The following is a 17,394-nucleotide window of genomic DNA, read 5'->3' as shown; positions in this document are numbered from 1 at the left end:
TCTAACTACCTTATATCGCACAAGTGGAATTCTTTTTATCTTGACATCATCATTGCTAGCACCGCGTTGATTATTTGTATTGTTTAGCATTTTTTGTTTAACATCAGCACGCATCGACAAAACATACATACATTGAATTTTATTATTGTTACTATTATTATTACTTTGCCTTTTCAAAATAAATATCTGTCTCACTTTTAAAAAAGCTAAATATTTTTAACTTTAATAAAAATATAAAAAAAATCATTAATGTTTCTGTTGCATAATAAGGCCTTGTCTAGTTTCCAAATTTTTTCAAGATTTTTCATCACGTCGATTCTTTGTACGCATGCATAGAGCATTAAATATAGACGAAAATAAAAACTAATTGCACAGTTTGTCTGTAATTTGCGAGACGAATCTTTTGAGCCTAGTTACTCTATAATTGGATAATAATTGTCACATACAACGAAAGTACTACAGTAGCCAAAATCAAAATTTTTCGCAAATTGAACAATGCCTAAGTATCATTAGACTAATTTTTAAAATACATTTTTATAATAAATTTATTTAAAGACACAAATATTGCTAATTTTTTTATAAATCTAGTCCAAGTTAAGAACATTTGACCTATAGGGAACCTAAAACGAAAAGTTTAAAACGGAGGGAATATTTATTAATAATTACAATATTATAAATCCAGTGAAACAGTCACGAGAAGCAAAGCGAGCGAACAGGCACGCACGTCCGTTGAAGGCGAGCAGCTTGGGTTGCTCCACCCATAGATTGCCCCGGTGTGCGCCGGGGGTGGGGGAAGGGGAAGGGAAAGCCATCAGCCACATCGCCCCCTCCTTAAAAAACCTCTCGCCTGGGGGGCGGAGCTTTCGAAGCTCGCCCACTCCCTCCCACCCTCGCAACCATCACCGCCGCCCACCGTTCCCACCGCCGCGGCCTCTATTTCTCCCCCCTCCTCCCTCGCATGCCCCGCTCGCCGCCGCCACTTCCCCTTCCCCCACCTCCTCCCGCCCCAAGGTGACTGTTGACTCCCTCCCTCCGGCGCCCGAATCTCCATCCCGCTCCCCCCTACCCGCCGCCTCCGCCGCGAGATCTCCGGCTGCCCGCGCCATGGTCGCCGCCTCCGGCCTCGCGCTGCCGCGGGTGGCCGCACCCTGCCCGGCGCGCACGAGGGGTGGCCTCCGCCCCGCCTTCCTCCGATTCGCGCCGCCCGTGGCGCTGCCACCGCGCCAGCTCCGGTGCTGCGCGTCCACCGTCGACGATGGCGTGGTGTCCGCAGCGGCCTCCAAGCCCCGCCTCACCAGGTAACGCCGGTGTCTCTGTCCACCTGGGAACCTCATTTGCACAATGATTGATTGGGCGGGTGAGATGTGATTGTTTCTGTGGAAGGTGGGATTGGATGCCTCTAGTCTGCTCTCGTACAAAATGGTATATACTGGGTGCGTTGCAATACAGCCGTTATTGCGCGAAAAGGGGGATTTGCTTTCGTTGTTTTTTTTTGGGAAATGGCGTGATATTCACGACACACCTATTTTGGTTTTGCTAGTTTATTTTGCTATACGGTTGGCTTCAACTGCATAAGGTAGCTCCCGGACTTGCTTTTCTGTACCGTGGGTTATATGGGCATCTTATGATCGAAATCCAGTAGTTCCATGTAGTCAGGGTGTCATAACTGTTCCATATGCTCCATCCTTTGATGCTACCGTGTGCTGTAGTGTAGTCGCCTCAAGTTGATGGTGTTACTGTGTCTCACTACTCACGGGAATAGGCCACCCTGATGTATAGAATAAAGTTGACGGTAGGTCGTGGTTTCTCTGATTAATTGTCTGGGATCTGCCTGTGCTCCACTTGTATTAAATGTGATGGTGAATGTTTCCATTTTTGTAGCTGCCATTGTATGGCAATGCTTGTGCTGGCCCAACTGTATTGCTAGGATAAATTCATTTATCTGTGCCTTTTTTTTATGTCATGGAGCCTACAATATCCACCAGTGGAGTGACCTCTGCTGGATGATATTACAGGGTGGTTGGTATGGGTTCAAAGCTTGTCGGATGTGGATCAGCCATCCCAACACTTAGTGTTTCAAATGACGACCTTTCGAAAATAGTTGAAACGTCAGATGAATGGATTGCGGCTCGAACTGGGATTCGTAACAGGCGAGTTCTTTCAGGTAATTATGTTTTTTTATTCTTTCAGTTAAATAAACAAATTAGGGATACTTGTGTCCCCTAGATTAAATTTACACTGCTTTTGTTTGTTGTTATTCACTTTTTGGTTGCGTGGTAACTGTAGGGGATGTGCATAAACTGTTTGGCACATCAGTTTTTATTTTAGTAGTTTTTTTTTGGACATGAATAATATTGATTTTTCTGTCAAAACAATATCATATGGAAATTCTAATATATGATAAAATAATGTTAAAACTATTATAAACAAAAACAAGGATATTACAAAGTAAAGTACAATGATATTAAGAGTCTATGCCTTATTATCGTAACACCTTACAAATAAACATTGTATCTTCTTTTGTAGTTTGACTACTGATTTGTGTAATTACCAGTTAGGTTTAGGACAACTGCTTAGAAGAATTCTTTTACTATCCTTGGAGTGGTACCACTGAGGCACTGATCATAACACGGGGTACTTAAACTATAGTATCTCTTGGCACTTTCCCAAGGACTATGGAAAATATTAACCAAAAAAATTGATTTCTGCCTACCTCTGTTGGATAGATCTGAACAGAAAACTGTTGATTGTTGCTGGAATCATGTTTGTAATTACTAATTTACTATATATATGTGGGTCATAACATTTAAAGCTGGTATCTGCGTGTCAGTTGGAAAGAATTTTTTATTGTCACAACAGTTTCAGTTGCAATAGGTTCTTAGTTTTGCTTCTTTAACTCATTTTCCCCTTCTCCTTTCCAAATGTGACAGGAGATGAAACATTGCGGGGGCTCTCAATACAAGCAGCTCAAAGGGCACTTGAGATGGCTGAAGTAAAAGCTGAAGACGTCGACCTTGTTCTCCTTTGTACATCTACTCCAGATGATCTGTTTGGAGGTGCCGCTCAGGTATCTAGTAAAATATATTTAAGTGTTATTATGCCAGTTTTCGTTAATATATTAGCCTTTGAAAGTTAGAATTTTGTTTCAATACATGAGAGGCCTCATTTGGCTCTTTCTTAGTGCATTGAAACCTGGCTCTGAAAAAAAAACTTTGCTTAATTTTTGAAATTTAGAGTTGGTATTCTGAAATGGGAAGTGCTAATGTCAATCTATGCACGTTATTAGACATGGACAATGGTCCAGCACTGCTTTTAGGCCAGTCTCAATGCATGTTTCATGAGAGTGTCATGCACATTAAATAGGGTGCCACATAAGCAAAATTGCTGACTTGGCAGAGTCATTAAATGAAGGAGTTTCATCAGATGAGAGAGGAGTTTCATCCCCATGAAACTCATATGGCTCGGTTACCTAGTTTATAGTCTTGGTAACTGTGTCATGAAACTATCCATTGAGACTGGCCTTATGTATTTCCTGCTAGCATTTTGAAAGGTACTACCCATTTATACTTTCAGCGGGCACCATTTTTTGCCTGAGATTCATTGTCTACTTTACACTTTTACTGTATGTACCATAAGCTGGGCTAGTTTGAAAGGGTACGATTTTCTTGGTGCACTTTTAAGGAAATTGATATCGATATAACTGTTCTTTAGTCTTGTTTTCTGTGGTTACTATGAGCATGCTGTTTTGGTGTTTTATTAAAAGTTCCAATTCATCCTTAACTAACAGGTGCTGGCGGAAGTGGGGTGCACAAATGCTTTTGGATTTGATATTACAGCTGCTTGCAGTGGGTTTATAGTCGGCTTAATCACAGCTACTCGTTTTATCAAAGGTAATTCAATTATTAAAAATTTATGTTGTTGATGTGGAATTGCTCCATCAAAATTAATATTCCACTTGAATAATGTATGCATACTGTTGTAGGTGGAGGTCTTCAGAATGTCCTAGTAGTTGGTGCCGATGCTCTTTCAAAATATGTGGATTGGACAGACAGAGGTACATGCATCCTTTTTGGTGATGCTGCTGGTGCTGTATTGGTACAGGTATAGTTTATTTCCTGTGTAAATATTTATATTTCTCCCCATCCCAGTAAGTTAGTTAGGCCCTGTTTAGATTGGAGATGAAAATTTTTTGGGTGTCACATCGGATGTGTCGGAAGGATGTCGGGAGGGGTTTTTAGAAACTAATAAAAAAACAAATTACATAGCTCATCAGGAAACTACAAGACAAATCTATTAAGCATAATTAATCTATCATTAGCACATGTGAGTTACTGTAGCACTTGAGGCTAATCATGGAGTAACTAGGCTTAAAAGATTCGTCTCACGTTTTTCAATCAAACTGTGTAATTAGTTTATTTTTTTTATGTACATTTAATGTTTCATGCATGTGTCCAAAGATTCGATGGGATGGACGAAAAATTTTTGGGTGAGGAACTAAACAGGGCCTTAATCTTCCATGGCTAAATCTGAATGAAATATGGTTGAGACTTTGTTCAGTAAGAAACATGAGAAGCCATGCTGGGTGATGTGACACTGTTAATTATGAGATCTTTATCCAAATTCTCTTGTCCAACTTCTTAATTTATAATTTTGCAGGCATGCAACGCTGATGAAGATGGCTTGCTAGGTTTTTGTGTTCAAAGTGATGGCAATGGACAAAAGTGCGACTTCCTTTCGAGAATGTTGTGAGATACTGAGAATTCGTTCTAAATATATGTTGGCTTACATAGTTTCTCTTTATTTACATGTAGGCACCTAAATGCCACAACGGCAAATGATGAGTCTATCTTGTCCAATACCAATGGTGTTCCTGGATTTCCGCCAAAGAAGGCAACCTACTCGTGCATTCAAATGAACGGAAAGGAAGTTTTTCGCTTTGCTGTTCGGTGCGTGCCACAGTCCATCGAGAAGGCACTCCAAGAAGCTGGTTTGCCTGCCTCCAGTATTGACTGGTTGTTGTTACATCAAGTGAGTGTACTAACTAAAAATATACTTGGCCTGAATTATTGTTGTTCTAAATGATCTTCTTTGTTACAGGCCAATCAGCGTATTATTGATGCTGCTGCCAGTAGATTAGATATCCCATCTGACAAGGTTATTTCAAATCTTGCTAATTACGGCAATACCAGTGCGGCATCCATCCCATTAGCATTGGATGAGGCTGTTCGCAGTGGCAAGGTGAAGAATGGTGATATTATTGCGGCATCAGGTTTTGGCGCTGGACTTACCTGGGGTTCAGCTATTGTCAAATGGGGCTAATTATTCTACGTGAACCATAACAACATCAATGAGATAGCTTCAAAGTCTTTGAAGGCTTCGGGGGCCTACATCTATTGGTTATTTTCCCCATTTTTCTGTGCAACATTTTTCTTCCGTATGTGTCGGTCTTCCTTGCACATGAAAATCTAGTGGCATTTTACCCTTTGCATCTATTCCTTTGGCTCATTACACAGCTGAGAGAGATTGTAATGTAGTTGCAGTAGTTTGAGTGGTGGATGGAAATGTTTGAATTTTGCATCGAGGATGGCAATGGTGACACTAAAGATGAGATTACACTGTAAAGTTAATGGGCCTTTTTGTCTGAGAAATTTACTGAGCGGTTGTCGATCTTGTGGGTTGTGGCCCCAAGCAATAAGCATGTACAAGGAGAGGTGGACCGTGGACATGTGCTGTAGGACAATTCTTAGTAATTATGTTCTTTTTTACTATATACACCTATTCTTAGTATATTTTGTTTTCATTTCGATATACACCTGCCAAGAGAAAAAAAAAGAAGTGACCTTGGTTTGTGCGTTGTTAGACGTTTTGAATTTCAGCTATCAAATCGATCAGATTGGTACTTGAAAAATGGTACAACAAAATTGCTTTCACGGTATCTTGATTTTCCATGTCTATTATAAACTATAAACATATTAGGCTACAAAGTACAGACTAGCCGCGAAAGCTGCATTGGATATTTGTCCAACACTCTAACGCCTTCTCTTTTTTTTTTTTTTTTTTTTTTTTGCGCTGAATAGGTTCGAACGCCATGTGTCGAGTCAACGTGGTGATACCATATAATTTTCTTACTTGAAGTAGCAAATTTGATAGGTCCTCATAAATTGCAACGTCGTTTGGTTTTGTTTAGTTTCTCCCTTGCTCAGTTCTTTTTTAAGATTACACAGTACGGGCACGTCACATACCATTTAATGCATAGCGTCGGAAAATCCTAAAAAAAATCCAAATTAGGAGCAATGTCTTTTTTATATATACTCTGTCCAAAAAACAAAAAAAAAACTAGCACAATGTCATGTTTTAGTATTCTAAATTTAACCAATTATGGAAAAATATCAATATTGTTATATCAAATAAGTATTATTAGATTAATTACAAATTGTGTTATCATAGTAAATAGATTTTGGAGCCATAAATGTGAACACCATTCACTAGAATTTTGATTAAACGTGAACCACTTTAACTGGCACATAATTCATAGTTGCATTCCTATTTTCATTAAATTTGATTTGGAGCCATAAATTTTAACATCATTCACTAAAACTTTGGTCAAAAGTGAACTGCTGTAACTTGTACGCAATTCATAGTTGCATTCTTTTTTAAACTAAGGGAGTATAAAAAAGATCTAGGACTTATTTCTCAACGATTCTGGGCAATTCACCCCTTACAGTAATTTTCTCAGTAAGTACGTGGAGACATTTTCGGAAAAGAAAAACAAGAAAAAGAGAGAATGAGAGAGAGAGAGAGAAAAGAAAAACAAGGAAACAAAAAAAAGGAAAAAGACAAAAAAGATTCCATTGCCGGGATTTGAACCCGGGTCGCCTGGGTGAAAGCCAGGTATCCTAACCGGACTAGACGACAATGGATTTGTGCTCCTTGGATGTTTAAAACATTTCCATATAAGTACTATCTTGCACACCGTGCAATAACACTCCAAAAATAACGGTAGCCGTTTTGGTGGTTGCCAGGTCTTTAATTCATCTATCCATAGGAACAACATTTTACAACAAGTGAGTACTAATGCCTTGTTTAGTTCCAAAAAATTTTACAAAATCGACACTGTAGCACTTTCGTTTGTATTTGACAAATATTGTCCAATCATGGACTAATTAGACTCAAAAGATTCGTCTCGTCAATTTCGACCAAACTGTATAATTAGTTTTTATTTTCGTCTATATTTAATACTCCATGCATGTGTCTAAAGATTCGATGTGACGGGGAATCTAAAAATTTTACAAAATTTTCTGAGAACTAAACAAGGCATAAGTAGTATATAAAGTAGAGACACCTCCAATTTTTCCATATATACACGAGCCATGCTCCTGCATTTCTGCGCATTGAAATACAATTTGTTACTGAACTAGTAGATGGCATAGTGGGTGATGTTGACGACATCCTCGGCCCTAGCCGGCGGATGGGTCTTGTTCCTCACGCGCAGCTGCTGGTACTCCTTATACAGGAACCCCCTGTATCGCGGCGCCTCGCCGATCTTGGCCGTGAACTCCGGCAGCGGTTCGACCCACTTGTCACCGTGCAGGTTGAAGAAGAAGGCGAACGAGTGCCTGTGCGCAGGTTTCCTCACCACCCGGTGCGTCGCGCTCTTCATCTTGTTGTTGCTCAGCACCTACATTTGGGGGAAAAAAAAAGGCAAGATTTTTGTTACGGGCGCACTGCGTATTTGCGTGGAGTTGCTTAATTTATATATCCTGCTCTCCGGCTTCACCTGTATGACATCGCCGATGTTGACGATGATGCTGCCGCAGGCGGGCTCCGCCGGCACCCAGTGGCCGTCGGTGAGGACCTCGAGGCCCCCGACGCCGTCCTGGAAGATGAAGGTGATGCAGTTGCCGTCCTCGTGCTCGCTGATGCCGACGTTCTCCTCCTCCGTCGCCGGGAAGTAGCTCTTTGCCGTCATGTGGTCGAAGCCGCGGTCGTCGTTGTAGTCCTTGAGGAAGCCCGGCGGGAGGCCCATGCACTCGTTGAGGATGTCTTGGATGAGCAACCCCAGCTGGGTGAGCTTGGCATGGCACTCTTCCACGGTCTCTCTGAAGATGTCGGGCCATGTGAGTTTGTGACACATCACGATATTTCTAGTTATGGTACTCATTCTTAAGCTCGGTTGAAAATATTTATTTTGATTAATTTGTTACTAAAAATGAGTTGTGGTTAGACAATTGTTTGTTTGTCTAAAAAGTTGTAACAAACAACTGTTAATCTATCACATATTTACACCGTGCTAAGACAAATATTTGCTTGTCTAAAAAATTGTGGTTGAAAATATTATTCGCTGATTTATTATAACAGAACAATATTGTTCAATGACTGATTGATTTGATAAATAAATTTAAACGACCAGACTCAAAAATACATGAAGCGGTGTGCTGGTTTTTTTTTAATTAGACGTGGGCCTTCGTCTATGGTGTACTTTTTATGCCAGCGCTTTCGTTTGTACGGCCGCTTTCGTGAGCGTGTGGGTGGTGTATGTACCGTTGCAACAACAACTGCATTACCGGCCCCACAGACCACAGCCACCCCTCCCCTCCCTGTCGCAGTCACTCCTCTCATTTGGGATTTAGGCCTTATTTAGTTCTAAAAAGCCAAAAACTTTTTAACATTTCTTATTGCATCGAATCTTACAGTATATGCATAAAGTATTAAATATAGATAAAAATAAAAACTAATTATACAATTTGCCTGTAAATCATGAAACAAATCTTTTAAATCTAATTACTCCATAACTAGATAATATTTATTAAAATAAAAATGAAAGTGTTTCAGTGTCAAAATAATAAAAAAACTTTTCGGATCTAAACTATTAGCTGATCCCTGCAAATGTAAGCGACCTGATTCACTCAAAAAATTGTCTTTAAAAACTTCTCATATACCTATCGCTACTTTTACAAAAATTGTGAAACCTTTCCAAATCGTAGAGAAGTCATATTCTCATATGTTTCCAAAGAGATCCACATAACTTTCACACAATATTTGAGAAAACCTTTTATAGAAAAAAACCTAAAAATTTCAGATACCTTTTATTTTTTGGGAAGCAAGTTATTGGGAAAGGGAAAGCGTAGTGATGTATTAAGAAAGTTGTTCATCTAAAAATCAAAGGATTCAAGAATGTGTAGTGTGGTCAAAATTAACAACCGAAGTTGGATTTGAAAGTATGCGTGCGCACCCTTACAGTTTTTGCGTGGGCTTTGCATTGGGATATCTAAAAGAGGGTCGTGCAAATACTAGGTAACGAAGAGCACTAGTAAATCCTAATCTGTAATTGCTCCGATGTTAATCCACAGCACAAGAAGTCAACAAGGACGACGCGATTTTGCATTCGAAAACTGACCTGAATCCTGCAGGCTCAGCGGGGTACGCGTTGAGCCCGAGCTTGGGATCAAAGACCACCAGGTACTCGTTCTTGTCGGCCGAGTGCGCCGGTTGCCGCCCGTAGCCAGCCGGGAGAGACCGAGGCGCCTTGGACCCCTCGGCCGGCCGGACCTTGGCCTTCTCCTCGTCCGGCAGCGCGAAGAACGCGGCCGACAGCTCCAGCGCGCGCGCCATGAGCTCCACCGGCACGCCGTGGTTGACGGCGCGGAAGAACCCGTGCGTCTGGCATGCCTGGCGCACGGCCTCGGTGGCGCCGGCGGTGCCGCCCTTGCCGTCCTCGGTGAAGAAAGGCGCCAGGTCAACCACGGGGAGCGCGCTGCTAGCCGCCATGTCTGTCGGCTGTCGCCTCTGGTCAGTGCCCCATGACGTGCATATGCTCTGGTAATATGTTCACGGCTCCGCCTCCGCTAGTATTGACATGACTCAAAGGCCTCTTTTGGAGGGACTAAAGTTTAATAAAAACTGTAGTATAACTATAGCAATTAATATCGAATCATGAAATAATTAGACTTCAAAATTTATCTCGTATATTATTCTCTAATTGTGTTTTTAGGTTCATGTATGAGTCTAAACATTTGATGTGATAGAAACTGAAATTTAACATGTGTAACCAAACAGAGCCTAAACTGGCCCCCAATTGAAGTTTCAACCTGAAAACATCCGGTAGAGAAAAACAACGTCCTAAAAAACATAATAAAATCAGAATCTGATTAAATAATCCCAAATCCACTGAATCTGCCAGCCATTCAGCAGTGTTTTTCTCTCATAATAAATCAACGAAAAGTACTTTTAACCATGTCTTATCAGCCAAACTAACAGAGCGGAAATTGGAACCATAGGTATTTGGTTTGAAGGCAAAGTTAGATTAGATGTGACATGATCACATGAGGCGTCGTTTCAGTGACGAGGAGCATGGCGCATCGGAGACCGGCTCCAGTTCCATGAATAGCAATTGAAAGTTTCTGAGACGGATGTTTACTTAACACTATATATAACAGTAAAAGCAATGTACTCCTTGAAGAGCCAAAAGATTTGGAATTAAGAAAATTTGGAATTGAGAAAGTATTTACATCTACCTGATCAAGCAATTTTGCAACCGTTTATTAATGGCTCCCTCACATCCTGGACGCCACGTCGCCACCCTACTTGATTTCCAATGCTCGTTGTTGTTTCATGTGTCTGCTGGAGTCTAGTCGCCTAGGTCTTGTTTGCATTCGCTTAAATCAGCATGCTATTTTTTAGCACTTACTAGCAACCTTTATTATTTATTTAGTATAAACATTCTTTGAATCCACTGTTTACAATTCTTCGTTCCAAGTAGTAACCGGGCCTAGTTGCATAGCAACTTGACTGGCTACAGTAATACATGAGCAGCAACTTGTAATGGTCATTCATCCATATGCACTCCAACCAACTCAAAACAGACCGCATACATGAAGTTTTTTTTTTCCTGGTGCAACAAGATTGCGAGTAGTTAGATATTGATCACAGACTCGATGAATTTCATTGGAACGAGCAGTTAGATAGAGTATTGATCACAGAACAGAATCTCTCTCCAGAGGAAACATATAGCCATACAGGGACTGTCACGTCGAGCAAGAATCCATCATAACTAGCTAACCACTCGCAACTAGCAAGTTCTTACAGGAAAACTGTTTTTGACATGCATAATGACTCATGTCAAATGTTATTTTACCCATTTACAGACCCAGAACTACGTCGATCGATGATAGAAAATAACCACCAAAATTAGCTCATGTAGCCGCACATCTCACTCGGTTTCAGTTGAGAACAAGCTTGGCGACTTGGTGATTATGTCGTTCGCCTCAGGTAGCGGTGAATCCTTTGCATCAGCTGCATAAAGTATCTTCCGGACTGCCTTAGTCATCTGTCACAATGAAGTTTAGGTCAGTGGTATCACCTAAAAAGAATTAAAACGTGAGCAAAGCAATTCAAAATCATTTTGCCACCCCCACATTATTCAGATCCTGAATCATATTTCATACGTGAGATGCAAATGAGATGTTATTCTCACATCAAGGTCCAACCAAAAAAATTGCAAAGACTAGAGTGATTGTGATAGAATTGTTGAAGATTGGTAGACTACATATATGGATAACATAAATTCCCCTTTGTAAAGCTGTGAGAAATATTCAAAAAGGGAACCATAATTGACATTCCTTAAGAAGCTATAAGGGGTCAGTGAACAGGGTTTGTTGGTACCCTAATTTTCAAGAAGCATGAATGTGTATTGTTGGTACCCTACATAAAATACTTGGTCAACCAGATGAAATATTAATCTCTATAAACATAGTAATTGAGAAAATGTTGCTCTAGAACGCAGGTCATAACATCAAACAAGTAAACATGTGCAGACACGTGGATATTTAATAGAATTTATGTTATACCGGTAAATGCTCTAACTCAGGCCGTTGACACAGTATCTCAATATCACGCAACTTTGAGAAGTAGAAGTCCCTTTCTTTTTCAATACTATCAACAGAAACTTTCAGATCTGCAATCTGCAATTCATCAACAAATAAAGCAGACATCAAGTAGCAGCTATGATGAACTCAATGTCACTACCTAACAAGTATGAGATTTCCTCTAACACTACTGCTGTGAACTTAAAAGCTAAATCTATCAACAGAACAAAAGGTAAGGATATGTCCTTTCTTTAATGTGGAGAGTACATAAATTGAATTAGTAACCAGTAGTACACAATACATACCTTCTCAGACAGCTTCTGAATCTGTTCTATGTAATGCTCTTCAGAAAAAGTGTTACATACTTTTCCAACTCCAGGGCCTGTATAATTGGATTAGCATGGAGATATTAATAACAAACAGAAGCATAAAAATTGGTAAACTTCACAACCATCGTTTCAGAGCAATAACAATTGTATTGTGCAGTAGCACTACCTAAAAGGCTGCAAGATACAGCCTCATTATGTAGTTAGACAATCAAAGATCAGATAGACTCCTCACCTCCATCTGCTGAATCAGCACCAGGAAGCCTATTGGCTTGCAATGATTTAGATGTCTTATTGGAGCCCTTTGAGCCACGTTCTTTGCATCCCTTAGACCTCCTTTCTACAGGACTGTAGTTTCTGGAACAAGAACATAGTTTTCTCAATGCCTTGGTCAGTAATAACATTTTATTGCAGTCAAATATAATCAAGATTCAAGGCACATACTCGTTCATGATTCCACCATTCACAGAATCACAATATCTTTTCAACCACTGAAGGAACTCCAAGTTGTCCAATGGCCGTCCTTTAACAAGCTTGTTGACCTCAATATTCTGCAGGGTAAAACCAATCATTAATAAGAGCAAGGAAGAACTTATGTACTGCTAGAAATTATAGCAGAAGAATACATATGAAACTCTCTTGGTGCCATTTGTCATAAAAAGTGTCGTAAATCATTTTGCATACCAATAGCATAAACTTTCTTCTTTCAGGGTGCTTTAGTGTGAGAGAAATTTGGGGATTTGCTAGGAAACGAGCCTGATGTCAAATTCAAGGAAACGGGGCACAAATAACATGTATTTTTCCTCAGGTTTGCAAGGAACGATCTATCTGTTTTTGCTATTCTTTTCTGGGTTAGCGCTTAGTCATAACAATAGCTGATTGATCAATAAATAACTTTGTTTCCGTACCTCTACGTTGCAATGTTAGATTGTATCTGATAGGAAGTACATTTGTTATTGTGACAAAATATCAGCTCAAGTTGCTAATAAAGTCCCAAAAGGCGGCATGTGCTTAGATGAAGTTTAAGAAAGTGCAATTTCATCTTTTCAGGGTATCACATACTACTGCAGAATTACCATATTTTGAATTTTAGAGTGCTTGATGCTAGCTGCTGTTATGGATGCAAAAAGACACATAATTTTGAAAGCAACAAAATGACAAATGAATGCTGAATTTTGGTGTTTTGTTGATGAAGTTCTGTTCTGTTGACACATGGTGGGAAATTCAGGATAGTATGAAAACACATGCTCGATATAATGTCATATCCTTCTATTCAAATGATCTCTAGGGGAGTGATATTTGCATTGTTTCTTATTCAAAGGGAGTGTGTGCAGATGTCCTTGTTTCATGACGTGGATCAATCTGTGGCCTTTATGTTCCTTTTATCTGTGTCATTGTCATACACTTTCCTTATTTCAGGTATCTATTTTTGTCACTAAATGATCGCCTCATGCTTTATCTGAGTTAGACTTCATAGTTTGCACTTGTTATCTTCTTATCTTTAGTTTCTTTATTCTTGTCCTTTCTATTGTATCGCCCCCCGACACGTTAGCATAACCGGAAAGTCGCGCTAGCGTTGATAGCAGTACCTTGCCTATACGCAGCTTGTTGAACACATCCTGAAGAACCTTGTAGTTCTGGATCATATCATACTCTGTCTTCGCATCAAAATTAACCTGCAAACCCGCACACAGACACAGAAGACAGTCGTTACAATCAACTAGGACAACCTACCACCACGGGTCTGCACCCAAAATACAGATCAATCAAGTGTCCGAGTTTGGAAGAATCGTAACCAACCTTATGCATCGGCACCACTCCAGGGTGAACCATATCCATCAGCTGGCACTGCACGGCCCCAGACGCCGCCTGCAGGAAAGCAAGAGCAATCTCCCAGAATCAACACAAAATTCAGCGTCACGTCACACGATCCTCTCGCATTTTCAGACCGTACAACACAATCCTCTCGCACGAATAAAACAGATTACAATCCTCGCGAACAGATCAAAACCCTAAACCTTAACAACCCGACCAAATCGAACCGAACAAGCGAGACCAAAAGGGGGGAGACGAGAGCGGGGCCTGACCTCCTCGACCTTGGCGAGGGAGAGCTGGAGGGTGGCATTGATCCAGTGCAGGATCTCGCCCCTCCCGACGAAGTAGGCGCCGTCCATGATCCCGATGCTCGCCACCGCCGCCGCCATCGCCTGGCCTGGTCTTCCTCCTCTCCTCCCCCACCGCTCGCGAGCTGCGAAACAACTTTTCGAAACGACTCCCACGCGAAACGGCTGAGCCGGAGCTAGGCGTTCGCGATTCGCGTGCGCGTTTTGGAGGCTTGCTCGCGTCGGGTCACCGCGCCTTTAAGTAACCTCACCACGGCCTCCTCTTCCGTTTGAATCGGTCTGGAGCGAGCGACGCCGACGAACGTTGCGGAATGGGGCCGCGGGCGGGGTAGCGTGGTGCGGCGGTGACGGGACCCTCAAAATTCGAAATGGCGACGTGGGCCCGGCCTCTTTTTACTGGCCCCTTCGTCCAGTGCCCCGCCCCCCAGCACGGATCGACACGCCGCTCTCCCGGCTCCCGCTGGCAGGTGGGTCAGCCTCTGAACCGGTGGATCCCACGTGCATTTGGTCATTTATGATGATGCGGGTAGTCTGGTCGCGTTGAGGGGGCCGTGTGATGGGCCTGCATTTATGCTGGTGGGCCGGCCTGCGAGAATGAGGGCTTGGGTGTTATAGGTCCCACTTGGAGATGGACTGTGGACTGGAGTAGTTGTAGTACTGGGCCGTGCATCTCGACGCTGCTGCTGGTCTGGTGTGCGGTGGTGTGTTTTGTGAAATCATGAAAATGTTTGGATCCGAAGCAGTCAGTCAACCTGTACAGTCTTGTACAGAGACGACAGACAAGGACATGTTTATCACTGCACTTGGCGCCACTGTTACACGTACGGCACGTTTTGGCGTACAGTAGCTGGAGTATTACAACAGGCCGACATGACCCGAGGACACGGTGTACAAACGCCACGGCTGCTCGGCATCACTGTTGCCACTCTCTCCTGCATTCATGCCCGCTGCATGACGCGTCTCTTCAATTTCGTTCCTACGACGCCTTTGCGAATCTTGCGATGAACTGATGATGCATCATCCATCATGGGTCACGCCGATACTCGATGTCTCGATCACTATCAGATCAGCAGTAGACTCAATTGCTACTATATAGTAGTATCACTAATTATGTACGAGTATGCCTTTTCTTATTCTTTTTTTTTTGAAAAAAAAAACAGGGAGAACCCCGGCTCATTAGCATTGCTATCAGGATTCAAGACCAAAACTCACGTTCAAACGCTTTGCCCGTTTGCCTTTTCTTCTCCGAGCAATCATACTTTGGTGTGGTGTCCCGTTCCGTTGTGCTGATCAGAGTTTTGAGACGCGATGCTCAAGCAACGCAGTGGCGCAGAGTTGCAGGCAACTGCGCTGCACTGCACACGTGCAAACAATTCCAACAGAATATAACGTACGTAGTACGGAGTACTCCTATTCCTATCCAGTCCAGCACTCACTGCAACAGGTAACGTCGTAGTACATGGGTCACACCGTCACAGGATCACCCAGCAGTAGCTACTGCCGCTGCTTTTCAGTTCTCATCGTGTCTGTCTCGCCGACATGACACGATCGCCGGGCAGCCCAGCCACTCGCGAGCCTGCGAGTCCGTGACCGCGAACCCCTCAAAAAGGCACAAAGCTGCTCCTCGCGCGCGCGGCGCTCCTCGGTGGTTCCTGCGCGGCTGGCGCGGCGATCGTGGGTGGATCCGAGGACGGCGATCGAGCGTGGACAAGCGGCGCGCGCGCGCCAATCCATCAATTCCCTGCTGTCTCGTCGTCCCATCGTCATCGTCCAGACGTCGTCCCGCGCTGCGCCGTGCTCGCATCGCACAGCACGAACGACAGCGAGCACGGTGGTGCACCGGCACGGCAGGCAGGCAGGCAGGCTCTCGCGAGCACGGAACAGGAACAGTGGAACAGAACACAACAGGCGATCTGCGAGCATCCGGCACTGTCGCTCGCCCCAGGCCCAGCGGATTGGACGCACGTCACGCACGCAACGCATCTGGAACAGTCTCGCCCTACAGCGATTGGCAGGCAACCAACCAGCTGCCCTGTAGGAGGACTACGTACTACGACCACTGTCCACTGCCAGGGACTTCTTCGTGACACGCTTTGGTTACCGTGCAAAAAGCTGTTAAATCGCCGGACTTTTATCCTTGATCTGGGGCTCTTGCTCCAGACTCTTCTCTTCGGCCCTTTCTTAACCAGCAATCCAGCTGCATGCATGCATTTGCAAATGGCTGATGACGGAGACGGTCAGATAGCGCAATGATGCTGTCTATCTTAGGGGCTACGATTAGTTTAACGCCGGCGATGCTAGGATCAGGCGATTAATTAGCAATATAGGCACTGCTCACACACAGCTCGGAGCTTTGTTGGCTTTTCCCTGACCTTTTCTGCCCGCCAGGCATATGCGATGCAAGTAGCAGTGGTTGGGATGTTGCATGGAAGCCAGGTACTCTAATCCATTCATTCCAGCTTAATCGTCCTCCACATCGTCGCAGGGGACCAGCTATGAAACATACGGCGCGTACTCTACTCCCACGGGAGGATCATGCCTCCCACGAACCCTAATCATGCACGGGGTTGCCTTAAAGCTATGTACTCTATGCTAGTAGTACAAAAGCAAGGCTGGCCATCCATCCTTCTCGATTCTGCGTCGAGTGAGTCTCTCGGTGTGAAGAGAGCAAGCACGCGGTGGTAAGGCTGGATGGATTACCAAAATGAAATGAAATGGCCTAAAACATTCTGCCACTTGCATTGTGCAGGATTACCCAATGCAACCAAATCAGCGCCTGTCATGTGCATGCCCAACGTACACATGCATTTCATACTCCAAAGTGCACCTGCTTTTTCTACTCTCCTGTTGTACACTATAGGAGTATGGTCGTATGCTTTGCTGCTGCTAGCTTCCAAGCAGATGCACACGGCGACGATCCATCGGGTGGGTTCCGAGAAGTAGGAGTATCCCCAAGCCAGCCAGACGACGAGGAGTAGGAAGGAGTAGCTGAAGCTGATACAGAAAAAACGTTGGAATCGCACGGGGCAGAGAGACGTCAGATGTCCGGCCGCCGAGTCGTTTCGAAAAGGAATTGGTGCG

General features: G+C 43.1%; 3 protein-coding genes and 1 non-coding gene across 4 annotated transcripts; 1 reads left to right on the top strand and 3 right to left on the bottom strand.

The window, feature by feature from the left end:
* Positions 779–5,781, top strand: LOC8068467 (3-oxoacyl-[acyl-carrier-protein] synthase III, chloroplastic). Its single transcript, XM_002448580.2, has 8 exons — positions 779–1,298; positions 2,016–2,164; positions 2,931–3,067; positions 3,788–3,890; positions 3,983–4,101; positions 4,657–4,721; positions 4,812–5,028; positions 5,098–5,781. The coding sequence occupies exons 1-8, from the start codon at positions 1,105–1,107 to the stop codon at positions 5,317–5,319; spliced, it is 1,206 nt and encodes a 401-aa protein (XP_002448625.1). The 5' UTR covers positions 779–1,104; the 3' UTR covers positions 5,320–5,781.
* Positions 6,847–6,920, bottom strand: TRNAE-UUC. The gene has a single exon. It is a non-coding gene; the product is annotated as a tRNA-Glu (tRNA).
* Positions 7,322–9,869, bottom strand: LOC8068466 (1-aminocyclopropane-1-carboxylate oxidase). The gene is made up of 3 exons (XM_002447158.2): positions 9,398–9,869; positions 7,778–8,099; positions 7,322–7,678 (listed from the first exon to the last, which is right to left on the bottom strand). Exons 1-3 carry the CDS (start codon positions 9,766–9,768, stop codon positions 7,415–7,417), a joined length of 957 nt encoding a protein of 318 aa, XP_002447203.1. The 5' UTR covers positions 9,769–9,869; the 3' UTR covers positions 7,322–7,414.
* On the bottom strand, positions 10,918–14,583 carry LOC8079562 (microtubule-associated protein RP/EB family member 1A). The gene is made up of 8 exons (XM_002447157.2): positions 14,278–14,583; positions 13,991–14,059; positions 13,780–13,866; positions 12,635–12,741; positions 12,426–12,547; positions 12,170–12,246; positions 11,847–11,960; positions 10,918–11,326 (listed from the first exon to the last, which is right to left on the bottom strand). The coding sequence occupies exons 1-8, from the start codon at positions 14,392–14,394 to the stop codon at positions 11,210–11,212; spliced, it is 810 nt and encodes a 269-aa protein (XP_002447202.1). The 5' UTR covers positions 14,395–14,583; the 3' UTR covers positions 10,918–11,209.

Source organism: Sorghum bicolor, chromosome 6 (assembly GCF_000003195.3).
Source record: "Sorghum bicolor cultivar BTx623 chromosome 6, Sorghum_bicolor_NCBIv3, whole genome shotgun sequence".
NCBI classification, from domain to species: domain Eukaryota; kingdom Viridiplantae; phylum Streptophyta; class Magnoliopsida; order Poales; family Poaceae; genus Sorghum; species Sorghum bicolor.
The sequence above is the reverse complement of the archived record's forward strand: the minus strand, read 5'-3'. Positions and strand labels throughout refer to the sequence as shown.